The sequence below is a fragment of the Crinia signifera genome, chromosome 2 (genome assembly GCF_055691185.1).
Source record: "Crinia signifera chromosome 2, ASM5569118v1, whole genome shotgun sequence".
NCBI classification, from domain to species: domain Eukaryota; kingdom Metazoa; phylum Chordata; class Amphibia; order Anura; family Myobatrachidae; genus Crinia; species Crinia signifera.
In genome coordinates, this window is record NC_139218.1 from 294,572,393 (window position 1) to 294,588,051 (window position 15,659).

At 44.3% G+C, this 15,659-nt stretch overlaps 1 protein-coding gene across 1 annotated transcript; it reads right to left on the minus strand.

Annotated features, from left to right (window-relative positions):
- Positions 1 to 784: 784 nt before the first annotated feature.
- CLN5 (CLN5 lysosomal BMP synthase) lies at positions 785 to 10,043 on the minus strand. Its single transcript, XM_083168845.1, has 4 exons — positions 9,686 to 10,043; positions 8,591 to 8,765; positions 4,546 to 4,771; positions 785 to 3,193 (listed from the first exon to the last, which is right to left on the minus strand). The coding sequence occupies exons 1-4, from the start codon at positions 9,772 to 9,774 to the stop codon at positions 2,700 to 2,702; spliced, it is 984 nt and encodes a 327-aa protein (XP_083024971.1). The 5' UTR covers positions 9,775 to 10,043; the 3' UTR covers positions 785 to 2,699.
- Between the last annotated feature and the right edge of the window lie 5,616 nt (positions 10,044 to 15,659).

Sequence of the window (15,659 nt, forward strand, 5' to 3'; positions counted from 1 at the left end):
GCTATTATACTTTAACTGTTGTATTTATTATTTTATATAAATGACTAAACTGCTACCCGGATATCAGGGTTGTCAGGGATTATGAGGGAATGGTCATCTGTAAATGGAAGAGCAATCCCAGGAAACTGCAGTGTTTCTTTGGGCAGTATTCAATGCTCTTTTGTGAGCTGTGATGCGAGCAGTGCCGATTGCTCGCGGGTAAATATTCAACTGACCCCCTGCACACGCCGTTTCCACCTCGTTGGGATTTTACTGCAAGGTGGAAACGGCGTGTGCAGCCGCCAAAACAGCGAGGCTCGCTGCTAAATGCAGTGGGCTCTTTGCATTAGCCACGAGCCTCGCCATTTGAGGGAATGCTCGCTGTCCTCTGACAGGATTCCCCTGGAGCATTGAAAAGGGCGAGCGGCCCGCACGGTGGTTAAAAGGTGAGGGTGGCTTGTTTTCGGCGATCCTTGCCATTTAACCCCCTCGCTGGTCGCATTGAATACAGCCCTTTAAGTAGGAAGGGGGAAGTAGCATGTGACAATCTATGATGGAACAGAGAATGCGACTTTCAATTTACTTTGTTTAATTAAAATATGTTATCAATTAGAAATGTATTTGTAACCGTATTACTTCAGTAGCTAAATGATCCTGGTGCTTTGTGACTGGATAAAACTGGCCATTGTATAACTGACTAGAGTCTTATATTGCTGTAGAATGTGATACGCTTTACCTGATGAAGCTGATATGTCAGAAAAACATGGATATGGAAAATGTTAGTCCAAAGAAATGTGTCCTCATATATTATTATATCATACAACTATTTATTTATTTGTAAAAAGTATTTCTGCTAGAAACACAGTGCAACTGTACCTCAGCAACATGGACATACTTACATTATATACACATTATTAGATCATTTCTAAAACTATGAGCAAGTTTCAGATATAAAAAAAGAATCTAAATAGTGCAACAACATTACAAAAAAGTTGAATGTTAATAAAAGCAATGACTGCACTGTCCCATAATTAATGCTTCTCCTTTAAGAACTGGTCCATCTTGATTACCTTAGTTTCAAAGTTAAACAAAAAGGACAGAGCACAACACAGCATAGAAATGTATAGCACAAATGAATATTTCCCAGGCATGTGCTACTTTCTTCAACCAAACTTTTAGCAAAGGTCAGAGCTCTTTCCTCCATTATCGAGTGTGACTTCAGAGTATGGAATATGAATGACTCCTCTGGAGCAATGTCAGATAATTGCTGGAAACGTGTTTCATCTTTGTGTGGGTATAGCAGTTCTAGCGATTCCAGGAATTATTAGAAATTAGTTTCAGTTGAACCAAGTGATTGATAAGATACAAGAGGAATAGTCCTGTAAGTTACTACACCATGGCCCTTATTCTGGTTGGTGCGGCCGGAGCCGCATATGCGGCTCCGACCGTGCAGGCGAATCCCCGCCTTCCATACGGATCGCCACGGCCGTCCGTACGCGGATATGTGGCGATCCGCATGAAATTGGACGGGGATACGCCTCCTCCATGGTGGGAGCAGCCCCTGCATTCGATGGTCGCCGAACATCGAATGCAGGGCCGCACGCTCCACCAGGTCCCGCAACACAAGACCAAACGGACACTTGTCCGTGTGAAATCTTGTATGGGGGTGGGCAGCTGACATCCGGCGATGTCAGATGCCCGCCCCGTACCCACGCGTCACGGCCTCATTACCATGCATACGCCCCGCGTTTGCATGGGAACGCCCATGAAACGCGGGGCGTATGCATAGGGTAATGAGGATAAGTAGCCCCTCACGCCCCTCTACGCCCCCTGTGCGGCGTATAGAGAATCCTTGCGGCGAAATCGCCTGCACATGCGCAGAGTGACCTCTGCACATGCGCAGAAGATAAACATCGGCGGCCCGTACGCAAGCGGGAATATCCGCACCAACCAGAATAAGGGCCCATATTATATTGCATTCTTTCCTATTGCTTTTAAGTTTCCATATAGGGCACTATTCAATGCGGGGGCGAGCGGCCGGCGAGGGGGTTTAATGGTAGGGATCTCAGAAAACCAGTGATCCTCCCTGTTTAACCCCCGCGCCGGTCGCTCACTCTAGTCCAGTGATTTTCAACCTTTTTACCTTGCGGCACACTAAATAGGACTTTAAAATTGCCAAGGCACACCATGCGATCCCCACAGGGCAAAACACATTAGCCACCACAGGGAAAAAAAAAAACTTTTGGCCCCCTCATTAAAAACAATCAAACTGATCCCCACAGGTAACAAAAATAAAATACATTGGCCCTTTACATGAAAACAAGAGACCAGTAAATAACAGTAAATGGTGGTAGCTGTAAACTGGTTTGGGCATCTCTAGATCTGGGGGCACACTTGAGAACAGCTCAAGGCACACTAGTGTGCCACGGCACACTGGTTGAAAAACACTGCTCTAGTCAATCACAGGACAGTGAGGATTCCCCCCAAACAGTGAGACTCGCAGCTAATGCAGGGAGCCTGCTGCATTTGGCCGCGAGTCTCGCTGTATCTGTGACCGCATATGCCGATTCCCCACTGCTCCAAAAATGGAGCGAGGGGGAAATCGGCATATGCGGGGGAAGGGGGTCCAGTTGAATTCTGACCGGCAGCCCTGCTCGCTCTCACCGATCACCCTCGGCATTGAATACACCCCATATATTTGAGAGATGAGCTAATCAAAACTAGCTGGATGGCAGAGGGATTTCCTCATAAATGATCTTAATATAAGGTGACTTCATGGGTAAATACCAGTATTCAAAATTATAATACAGATAAAATGTTTTATCTATAATAACCTTTCCATATATATCTGCAATACTCAAGAGGAGTTCTTTGAATGACTGATGAGGTCTATAAGGGAAGTAAAATTTATGAATATCAGTTGCCAGTGACTTATTCCCAGGGGTGCCAAAAATGGAGCTTTCATTACCCAGGTATACAGGTTCTCCACTGTACAAAAACAAGCGAGTGTAGTTTGTTTGTATGCCCTTCTTGAACGTAGCACCAAGCTCTGATAGCTTTTGGTAGGTTCGAAGCACAAATTTGCTGCAATCATATGAATCAAACCACACAGACGAGTTGTCTCCCACTGATTCTTGCACAGTCCACGTCTCATAATAAATGCCAGTGCGGTTATCCTCTTTTATCCATTTTGCCATCTCGTTAAACATTGCACCTATTATATGAAAAAAAAAAAATTAAACTTTGCTCCTCACGCAGTACGTGAAGTAATGTTTTATACTTTCATCAGCAGACCAGTTTCTTGTGTGTGTCTGATTTTTGTTACTTACGCTAGACACACAGCTGAACAATTACACTCCCAATCCGACAGACTTTGCAGTTTGAGCGATATGGAGTACATCTGATTTAGATGGGAATGCAATAGTGATTTATTGTTCCACTCTGTGTGATTATCAGTCAAAAACATGATGTTTTTAAATGAACTATCAGCAGAGATGTCAGGTGACAGTACATGCTTACAAAGTATACAATTATATTGATATCAGTTTATCATCTAGAAAACCTGCTGCTAGCACGTCAGATCAAAATGATCAAAATCACCCCTGGTTCCTATATACACACTTGGCTGACCAGCCTAATTATTGCATACTCTGTCCCTATCTTAAGTCTACTTAAATAAATGTGATATTTCTTTTTTTCAGTATACTCTTTTAGATTTTTAAATTCACATTGAATTGTACAAGTTATCCTGTATATTGGGATTACAAGTATAATTAGGTCTGACCAGTTGCAAAAACAAACAAACAACTTTTTTAGTTTTAATATTGTTTCATCATTGATGGCGGTGACTGTATGCTAGAGATCAAATCCTTATGGTGCCAGATACCAATGCCAGAGGTTGGCCATCACAAATTGCAATCATAATATGTTTTTTTGGAGATTTAGTCATATTTTTGCAACAGAGTGTAATGCAGCTCACAACAATCTGTCAGTAACAAATATATGGGTAAATATTAAATGGTCTTTATTATCTATAAAATGCCTGTTCATTAAATGCACCCAGGCTGCAGACTACCTAGCTTTTTACATTACCTTTCTTTTAGTAGATCAACTCTACTGAATCCATTTCTTGGTGTAACAATTTCTTCTGCCACCCAAAAGGTAAAAAACTGACTGATATAGAGCCACTAAGCAAACTAGTTGAATAGTAGCAAACTGAAATCATGCAGGGGCAGGAGAGGAGTGGTCTAATTTAAGATTTGTGCCATTGTAATTGTTGTAGTAATGTTGTGTTAACTTGACTTAAGTTCATGTTTAGAGTGATACATAACATGTATTGCGAATTTAGTGTAGTTGGGAGTAAACAAAAACACTCTGTTAGCCAGTTTCAGGACCAACTGGTTCATGCAAAATGGGCAACTTAGTATTTCTGGGGTGAAGCGAAGACATACAGTAAGTGCAGCTGATCACCAAGTTAAAAAGGAACATGTATACATGTATGTTTATTGCATAGGAAGAAATTAAATAGATCCATAAATAACCGATGAGTTCTAAAATGAACTGTACCTGAGATTGTTGCCACTGGGACTAAAGTCCCGTAGCTTGTCCAGTGCTGATCATCTATTCCTTCATAGAAACAGGCAGCTCCTTGATTACACCAGAAAGGTTCCTCTAGGTCAGGCCTGAGATGAGGGAATGTGCAGTTACCCAACTGAAAGAGCTCATACCATTCTGCTGTGTAATTCTTGCCCGTTATTGAACTTCGGAAGCCAATGGCATCATGCATAATTTTCTGTATCAAAACAATAAGGTCACCAAAATGATATGCTGAGTGACATGCTCCACCAAGCAAATGTAGTCTTTAGAATCCTATTATGAAGGCTACATTTGCTTGGTGGAGCCGACATGGGTAATTGTATTGTTTTACACCTTTTTAGAACCATGACATATTCAGAATCTTACCGATACTCGCTTTCCACTGCTGCTAAAACCTGCATTGTTGTTGTGATAACCCGGGTCATGGCTCAGTGGAAAATGGTTAATCTGGGTCCAGTGATCTGGTAATCCAACCAGGCTAGTTTGCAAAGTTAGTCCAAGGACCCAGATTAAGAGGCAGTGTACACAGGTAACTTTCATCCAACCCAGGTCTCGTTTACACCATGGGAAGATTCATGCAAGGTACACTGCTTCCATCAGCGCCATCACAGATTCAGGGACAAGGCCAGTGATTTTGGCTTAACTTTCCTGATAATTTTGACATTGTATGTACACTTGGACTTTCCACAAAGGGTAACAGACACAGGATACTGTTAGCAACGTTTCAGGGTTTATTCCGTTTTCAAGATCAGAACGTTCTGATCTTGAAAAGTGTGTGCCGCTTGCTCTCTATCGTCTACTTATCTTTAAAAATCGCACAGTTTTTCTCCTGCTTCCAATTTCAATGTGCGGCCCCGTGGCATCAATATCGCTATGGAAAATTAACTGTGCGGGCAAACAAATTTAAAATATACGCACACACAGTGCACTTTGCCAGGGGCCAAATCGGCATAGTCAAGATCATCCAGCTGCCTCATCACACCGGGAAAAATCAAGGTTGGAGCAGTGATAGAAAGGGTCAGTGCCAGGTCTGACTTCGCTTGTAACTGTTCCAAAATTTGGGTCAGTCCTAGGATTTACGTGGAAAATTGTTACACAAATTATAGTGAACTTTGCTATTTGCAATAATCCCAGTGGATTGGCCTTCTTTGGGGTAATGATTTACAAATCTATTGTTTAAAGCATGGGTCTTCAACCTATGGCCCTCCAGATGTTGTGAAACTACATGTTCTAACATGCATTGCCACATTTTTTCCTATAAGAGCATGCCAAAACTGTCAGGGCATGCTGGGAAATGTAGTTTCACAACATCTGGAGGGCCACAGGTTGAAGACATGTGGTTTAAAGGATAAATTCACCTTTTGTGACTTTCTGGGGGCAATTCAATGTTCAAAATTTACCCACCTTGGCTATGTCGCAGTTAGAACTCTTATGACATATCTATTCTTTGTGAAACTGTATCTCCCAAGTATCTTTTTTTTTTTCACAATCAATACATTTTATTGAAGACAAGTTAAAAGCCTGTTAAAATGACAGCAAGTTTGAAACAGATCATTTTGTTTTCACTTTCTTTTAAGGAATACTTTGGTCCGTCAAGTGGCCTTTAGTGGTCACTGGCAGTACACCACCTCAGAGTTGAGGAGTATTTAGAGATACAGATTTCCCAAAAATAGGAAAGGGCTACAGGAAAAGGTAAGAACAAATACACTGGCCCGTATTCAATGCCGGGGGCGAGCAGTGACAGCGAGCTGTCTACTCGCTGTCACCACCACAGTATTCAACTGACCCCCCTAATAAGCCGATTCCCCCTCGCTGTTTTTGCAATATGTGTATTTTGCTGCAGAAGCTGCGAAACCCGCTGTGAAATGCAGCTGATTTGCTGCATTAGCCGCAGGTTTCGCTGTTTGGGGGAATCCTTGCCATCCTGGGACGAGGGCGGTCGGCCTGCGAGGGGGTTAAACAGAGAGGATCGCCGGTTTTCTGCGATCCTCGCAGTTTAACCCCCCGCTGGCCGTGGCGTGCAGCATTGAATACGGGCCACTGAGACAATTAAAATATAAAAACCATCCTATTAAAATAAACACTAATAAGGAGGGTAGAACCTGTAGAACAAAACAGAAGAGACTAGTGCAGGTATTCAATTAAATGATCAAATGAGAATGATGGTAATGTAACCACTTGCCTGGCTAGGCTTTTTCTCACACTGATAGATTTGATGTGATAGAGTATAGACAGAGGTGCATGCTGGTAGCTGCTGCAGGCTAAGTTTTCAGCAATTGTTGGCCTCTGCCCATTTGGCAGGCCCAGCCTCCTCCTGCCAGGCTGTGTATATCTTATTTTGGGTTTAACGTATCTTTAAAATATATTTCGGTACTTGTTTAGTTTGACGGCGCCAGCTTACGTCGTCCGCATAGCGTACCTGACAGAATCAGCGTAGTGTTCCCACGCCCAGCGTAGTTAGCGTAGTCAGTCAGAAGTAGCGTAGCGCCCCTGGCTGCCTTACTTTTGTAGTTTTACGGCGGCAGCGTAAGCTACGTTATCAGCGTAGGCTGGTGCCGTGAAACTACACAAGTAACTACCGTACTGTTGCCGGGAACAGCATCTCTGTCCCCGGCAAGCCTAGTCAGTGCCTCTCTCACACAGCCGGCGCCAGCATGATCCCCTGTCTTTGGCGGAGAGGTGATCATCTGTTTGAGACGCAGGAGCGTCTCAGACGCTCCAGCAATGATACGCTCCTGTCTGCGTAGCTATTGCCGAGATGTATGATATGCCAGGTGTGAATGTGTTCCTGAAACACCCCACTATCCACGGCACACGTTACGTGTCCTCCCGACCTTTTCATACCCCCACTATCCACGTTGGCGTGGAGTTGAGTTTATATAGTGTTGCGAGCCACCGAGCCCGAAGCAAGGCCATGTATAAAGATAAATACATTTGTGTGCAGTCATATCAATGCAAATGAACAGAACTCACACCCACAATGTTAATATAATAGATTTCTTGGAGCATTCCTGGAGATACTAGAAGTATCAAAATAGATTGAAGTGCTCCCTCTGTTGGCGCCTGGTTGAAGGAATATTACGTTCTTAGAAGTGGAGAAAGGATCCTCTTCTCCAATATAGACAATCAGGTTGTAATCAAATAAAACACCTTACCTCCCTCTTAAGGGTGTAGCGTTCCTCTTCTCCAAAAAAAAAAAAACGACTCTCAAATACCAGAAAGTAATCAATAATCCCTCCGACTCAAATGGAAGTCCCTCTCGTAGGATGGGTACCCAAAAAAAATCAGAGAGCAGTGGATGGTGTAATACCATTTATTTATGCACACAAACATAAAATAAAATTCACGGAGGCACAATTGACATGTGACATTGATTGAAAAGTGGCTAATTACCAGAACTCTGGTACCTGGGGGACTTGGCTTGTGGACGTGTTGATCTGGACTTGGCTGGTTACCTAAACACCTTCTTGGCCCACTTTGGAGGGGGATTCCGGAAACCATCTCCTTTGTGTTCTGAGCGCTTATGAGAAACAGATTTATTTCTGATTCTCCGCCACTTTTCAATTAATGTCACATGTCCATTGTGCCTCCGTGAATTTAATTTTATGTTTGTGTGCATAAATAAATGGTATTACACCATCCACTGCTCTCTGATTATTTTGGGTACCCATCCTACGAGAGGGACATCCATTTGAGTCGGAGGGATTATTGAATACTTTCTGGTATTTGAGAGTCGTTTTTTTGGAGAAGAAGAACACTACACCCTTAAGAGGGACGTAAGGTGTTTTATTTGATTACAACCTGATTGTCTATAATGGAGAAGAGGATCCTTTCTCCACTTCTAGGAACGTAATATTCCTTCAACCAGGCGCCAACAGAGGGAGCACTTCAATCTATTTTGTTGTTTCTGTTTTTTGTAGGGAGGGGACACTATTGTAGGTGCACCCACTGTAGGCTGCCAGGCGCATCAAACTGTATCCATCTCTATTCTTTTTACTACTAGAAGTATACTTACAAAATGTCCTAGCAGATCCCCATATTTAAATTCCCAAACAGGCGCTTGTAGACGAAAAACCTCAATGGTATCTTCATTTTTCATTAAAGGAATAGATCCATCGGTATATCCAGTAGGACAAAATGTGTATTTGGCTTGGCAGTATGGATCAGATGTAGGACGATGGTCAAACCGCCTGGATTCAGTGAGAAAATTGAATAATAACTATGAGCATAAACTTCTACTAATCTAGCACTCTGTAATACCCCTTTCACACTAGAAAGCACTTGCAAGCCAGGTACAAAAACCTGGGTGCAACCCGGCTTGCAAGGGCTTTCACACTAGCCTCCCTACCTGGCATAAAGCCGGGCGGGTGGCGTAATCAGGAGGTGGGGCACTGGGAGATGTCAGCATCCTTCAGCGACGCCTTTACAGTGCAGTGAACTTGAAACCTTTGCATTTACTGTAGTGAACCAAGTGAATTGGTCAACATTGGTGTGAAAATTACCAAGCAAACATTTTTATTCATCATATAGACCCGTAAGGTTTACTTTATATAGTTAATGAGCATTTTTTTTTTTTATTACACATTTTTTATTTGAATTTATATAACAAATGTGAGCGACGCTGGAATGTTTAGTGAATATTTTGCACATCTATCACAGAGATGTTGGCACTCAAAGGGTTAAATACACTTTAACGCTACATGATCCCTTACATATCTAATTGCAACCAAAAATCAAACCCATAGGGCCCGGGAAACTGGGTAGGGGCAGAATTAGGGGTGAGGGCACCCACATGCACAACAGACACCCATCTCCTTTCCCCTGCCTAATTTTATTATGTTCATTGACTGGTTATAAGCCCTATTTGGTCATAGACAATTTAATAAAATAATTTTTAAAAAGCCATCGATTATATTTTTCATTGTGTACATTTATACATATGTAGTGAGCAGGACAGCTCACAGGGGGCAGCATGTTCTGCCCATTTACACTTACAGCAATGCTGGTAATAGTGTTTTTAATTTATAAACAAGCTATATTATAATGACATGTCAAGTTGGAAACTACATTAATCCCATGCACCAATAGATACAGCGTGACCGTCACTTACTTATAGGGCACTGGCCAGCGCAGCCCGGCCGTCGCACCGCACACCCGTAGCCCGAGCAGCAGCAGCGCCGCGGCCGCCAGTCTCTCCATACCACACAGTAGACTCCGCCGGGCAGAGATGATTGCGGTAATTCACATGAGTGTGCCCCGCTGTCATATGACCAGGAAGACAGATAACATACATGGTGCCGTGCGGCTGTTGCTGCGCAGTAGTCTAATTATAGTCATAAACTGCATGTTGCACATGTTTACTGAGGTCACATAGGAAAACTGAAATCTATACATAAATCCCGTCATTTATTCTAATCGGTGAGAGATGATGAATTTGCCAGGACCAAAGATGGCCGCAGCAGCATAGTAAGGGAATGACGTAGTAAGGGAATGACGCCATACCTAGAACGCCAAACTGAGCGGTTCTCTATCATTTCGTAATTAGGAAGTACGCAATCAGCGTGACGTTATCCGTGCGAGTGTGTGACTGTGTGCTGGACTGTGTTTCCGCTATCAGGAGGATGTGTGTACTAGTACACATTGCGTGTGTGTGTGTTTTATTATAACCGCATCGTGCAGTGCGGTGTGAGCACTGCAGTACATGATGTGCACAGAGGAGCAGGAAACAGGGAATATTTCCAAATCTCTTAGTGTAATTATAGATGTTTTAATAGCAAATTACAAATGTAAAGTCAGGGCATGACATGAAGGGTATATAGGGACCTATTGAGCAAACATTCATTTTTATCATCAGACTCTCTCTGAGTTGTTGCATTGCACAGAAATCTGCAGATGGCTAATTAATGCTGCAGACCGCAGTCCACAGCTGTGGATAGGGTCACTAGGAAACTGTGTCCCCACCCCCCACTGTGTCGGTCCATACCCCACCTGCCAGACCAGTTCTCCCTCGTCTGGGCTGATTCATGTCTCTGCCATGGTGAATGCTGCACTTGTGGGATTTACATTACAAACACACACCGGAAGGTCACATCGTAGTGGGAGCTTAAGGGTGAAGCATAATTATTAATAATCAATAATAGGTACTCTTTACTTAGTTGGGCGCCAGCGATTGAAATCGCGGTCGTCGTGGGTAAAAATCGCGGTCATCGCGGGTAAATCGGGATGCCCGCGATGACCGCGATCACCGCGATTTTTCCCATAGGGAACAATGTTAAAACGGCAGATTGACCGCGATTTTACTGTTCAATGCCTCAATGGACCCGATTTGGGGCCAAATAGGCCAAATTAACCCTTAAATGTCCCCCCAAATTTTTAACGCCACCCCACGATCCACGCCAACCCGAAGCGTAGTGAGCCCGCGAGGGGCGGCGGTACGCGTCCTCCGACCTTTTCATGCCCTACTATCCACTAGGGCGTGGTGTGAGAATATAATAGTGTGGCGAGCGCAGCGAGCCACCGAGCCCGAAGCGTGGCGAGCGGACGCGGATACCTTCACAGGTAGACGCGTCCCCTCGCGGGCTTCACAGGTGTCCGCCTCGCCACGGACACCTGTGAAGCCCGCGAGGGGACGCGCATAACTGTGAAGGTATCCGCGTCCCCTCGCGGGGCTCGCTGCGCTCGCCACGCTTCGGGCTCGGTGGCTCGCTGCGCTCGCCACACTATTATATTCTCACACCACGCCCTAGTGGATAGTAGGGCATGAAAAGGTCGGAGGACGCGTACCGCCGCCGCTCGCCACGCTTCGGGTTGGCGTGGATCGTGGGGTGGCGTTAAAAATTTGGGGGGACATTTAAGGGTTAATGGGCTCTGTGGCCCATTTAACATTGATTCCTATGGCCAAATCGGGTGGATTGAGCCATTTAACAGTAAAATCGGGTCCATCGCGCCTTTTAACATTGATTCCTATGGGAAATCGGGAGCATCGCGTCGCGGGCATCGCGGGTACATTTATGGCCGGCCGCGACGCGACCGACACGATTTCCATGTTTAACATTGGTTTCAATGGGAAATCGCGGGCATCGCGTCGGTCGCGTCGCGGCCACACATAAATGTACCCGCGATGCCCGCGACGGGCGCCCATCTAGGTAAAGAGTACCCAATAATATTGTTTGTATGTATGTATGTATGCACAAGGGTTCTGCAGCATCTAATAGAACACCTATATAAGCAAGACAAAACAACAATAACTTAAGGTCCATACACACGGAATGATGTCGGAAGCGTTTCGACATCGTTCACGAGTGTATGAAATGGATTGTCGTGCGTACACACGGAACGATTTGATACACTTGACAAAGGATTTGTCTATGATCTTCCTGCATGCAGGAAAGATCATAGACCATCGTTAACAATTCGCGGGTACGCGCATCGTTAATGATGCACGGAACTATTTGATCGATTGATAGTTCCAATCGATCGGGAATGCCCACATTGGGCTTCAAATCATTCTGTGTGTACCCAGCTTTACCCTACAAGTCAAATTAGCAAAAGTACTTGGTAAATAAGGATTGTTGTATCGGGATGGAACACTAAAGCATATCCTATAACTGTACCGTTTTGACCAGTGCAGTACATTTTTTACAGCCTGTATGGCCCAAAAAGTGCTTTGTACCGGTTTTCTGGGTCTCTAACTATCCATTGAAAGTATAGAAAAGGGGGCATGACCACACTCCTTTAGCCATAGCCATGCCTCCTTGCTGAATTTTTAACGGTTTCTGCCCTTCAGATGTTGGAGGGTATACTGAAGTAATTATTAAGTGCAATGCTACAGGGCGAATAGGATAGCATTGAGAGAATTCATTAACTGTAATAGTTAATAGATTATCATACCTCCCAACAGTCCCGATTTTATCGGGACAGTCCCGATTGTCAGGGCCTGTCCCGCTGTCTCACCCGCGGGCGGCAGTGTCCCGCGGTGTGGGGGGGGGCTGTTGGGAGTCCCCCCTGTCAGCTGCTAAGCAGCGGGGAATAAATGCTGTGCGCATGCGCACAGCGTCTATTCCCGCAGCCAGGGGGCTGGGGGCATGGCTAGAGGCTCACAGAGCCTCTGGGTCATGCCCCCATAGTGGCAAAATGGGGGCGTGGCCTCGCGGAAGAGCCGCGAGTATAGGCCACGCCCCAAATTAGGCCACACCTCTCAAAAAATTTAATGTGATATATCTTGCTTTGTGAGTCTTGTCATGTGCATAGCACATGCAGCGCAATAGAGTCTAAGCACTAGAGCACTCAGACTCTACTGTGGATGGGCAGACTTCTGACAAAATGGCTTGGTGGCTATTTTTTGCCAGTTCCAGCCGCGCTACAGTCATCATTGTGGGACTCCAGAGGGGTAAGTATTAAAAAATGTGTACAATGTGTGCACCACACACATTGCACCCATAATAAATATGCCACTGGCTTTCCGGGTCCACAAAATCAGTGTCCTAAAGTATAACTTGGCTACATTTTGGGAACATCCTGATGCTGCCCAAAATGTTCTTCTAAAGAAATGCAATGGTCACTGTCTTCAACAAAGGCAAATCCCATATTTTGACCATTCCTTCCTTGTCACAAAACAACCACAGTGAAAAAAGGAACCTAAATAAAGGAGAAGTATAATCTGATTAGTTGCTATGGGAGACATCCCATCTTCAACAGAACTCCTATTTTAGTAAATTTACCCCTAATGCTGGGCACACACCAGAATGATTTGGCCTCAATCCCGTCAATGCCGATGCAATTTGACCGATTGTATGGAAATTGGTCATGTTTTGGCATGATTTAGATCTGAATCCGATCTGATGCGCATTCCCGCCTGTCGTTTGGTCGTTTTGGAGATCCTACCTGCTGCAGTCAGGATTTGTAAAAGATCCCTTCAATCGGGTACAGATCTTGATTGTATCGTATGCAGATTGTGTGCAGATCGTGTGCTCCAACTGATCGTGCGACCATTATATGATCTGGTGTGTACACTACAGAAGAGTAAAATAGCAACTGATCTTCTTGGGTCCATTGAGACCGTAAGGAACATCAGACTATTTCATACCTCCCAACTTTTGGGCTGCAGGGCTCGGGACTTTGGTGCGCGGACCCAAGTGCGCTGCCCTTGTGAGTTGCTGGCCATGCCCCCTGTCCCTATGTCTCTGGGAATAGATGCTGCACGCATTCATATAGCGCAACTGCCAACCAAATGGTGAGTCACTGCCGGCCCCGGGTGGGACGTGGGACAGTCCCTAAAAAACTGGACTGTTCCGCGAAAATTGAGGTATGCTGGACTGGGAGGTATGCTATATGGACATTAGGCGATACACATATTAGTTGCCATGTTTTTACAGCCTTATCAACATTGGTGTATCTACAATGGGTGCAGTTTGTGTGGCGCACATGTGCCCTATCCAGGGGGTGCCATCCTGCACACACACACTGCACCCATATTAAATGAACTAACAGAGAACCCTGTGGGAGCTGCACCCTTCATTAAAATTACTAGCAAAATGGCCACTGCGCATGTACAGTAGTGATTATCGCCATAAAATGCAATGGACCATGTTTACGAAGACCTGCATATGGGCAGTATACTTTCGCACAATGCCAGATTCTATTGCGCTGTAGAGATAAGGCCCGTCTGGAGTCTGCATGTGGGCAACCTCCTCTGTAAACCCGTCACCTGCTTATAAGGCTTGAACAGTGCCAAAAATCTCCATTGTTTGACTTGTATAGATACGTAACAGCACTTTGATTACATTTGTGTTTTTCGTGTGTACATTGATTAGTAGAATAAAACAAGAACACTGTATATTTTAACAGAAATTCCCATTTCAAGAAAAGGGAAGCATGTTATATCTAGAGAAAATCTTAGAAATGTGAAAAACATTTCTGTGACTTCTCTAAAAGGACACAGTGAACTAATCACCTTGCAATTCCCACTGGATTATTTCTTCACTGTTGACACCTGTGTCCTTATGGGGGTTATTCTGGTTGATTCGCAAGGCTGGGAATTCACAGCCTTGCGAGTCCCCCAGATGCTGCCCGCCAAATGCCGGTACTCTCAGGTAAACTTAGATTTGTGGGCACACTCGAGAGGAAGTGGGCGGGCAGATGACCTCCGGTGATGTCACCTGCTCGCCTGCGTAACAGGGGAGTGTCCAACATCGATCACCTGTCTGCGAATAAACCAAAACACCCTATATCCGTGTCACACTATTGGTGGAGGCTCCTGCCTTTAGACTTAAGGGGGCTACAATTGAATGGCTACTACAGGTTGGAAATGGTACACCACATACAGATTATCTAGTTTAAATCATCTTAAACTATGGAATAAAGGCCCTGATTCAGACCTGATCACTGCTGCTCTGCGATCAGATAGCCATCGCCCAGGCAGAGTGAAAAGCCGCACTGTGCAAGTCTGACGGTCACTAGGTCGACAATAGAAAGGTTGACATGCATCAAGGTCAACACACCTGAAGGTCGACATAGGGTTAGGTTGACAGGGTCATTAGATAGACACGTGCATTAGGTAATTAGTAATTAATAACCCCTACCCCACAAAAGATGTAAGGAAAAACGCTAATAGTAGTTAATGTGACATTGGTGTTAAGGTGTTATAATTATAGAATATATGTAATAATTCCAGAATATAAACTTTAATCAGTATTTTATAATGCAAGCAATGGTTCCAGGAATAGGACTTACATAGAGGAAGAACGTGATCCGTCACTGATGAAAAGTTTTTACAATTTCACAATGCATTGCCGTGACCGTATGTTGTAATTCTGTGATGTACTTTCAGTTCTACAGCTATATTGTTTTTGAGCAAAAATTAACCAAATTGCTTTTGCCTTTGGCACTGTAAACAAAAGCTCATATAAACTGGAATCCTGGCAATATACATTATGTATTAAGCAATTCGATGAAATGTACTAAAATGATTGTATTGGGTCTCACAAATAGTTGGACGCAGTTTAGGCCAGATGCAGAGATGATATGAGCAGCCGTATTGCGTGCATGTGAAATAATCCCGTATACAGAATTGTATGCCCCCCATC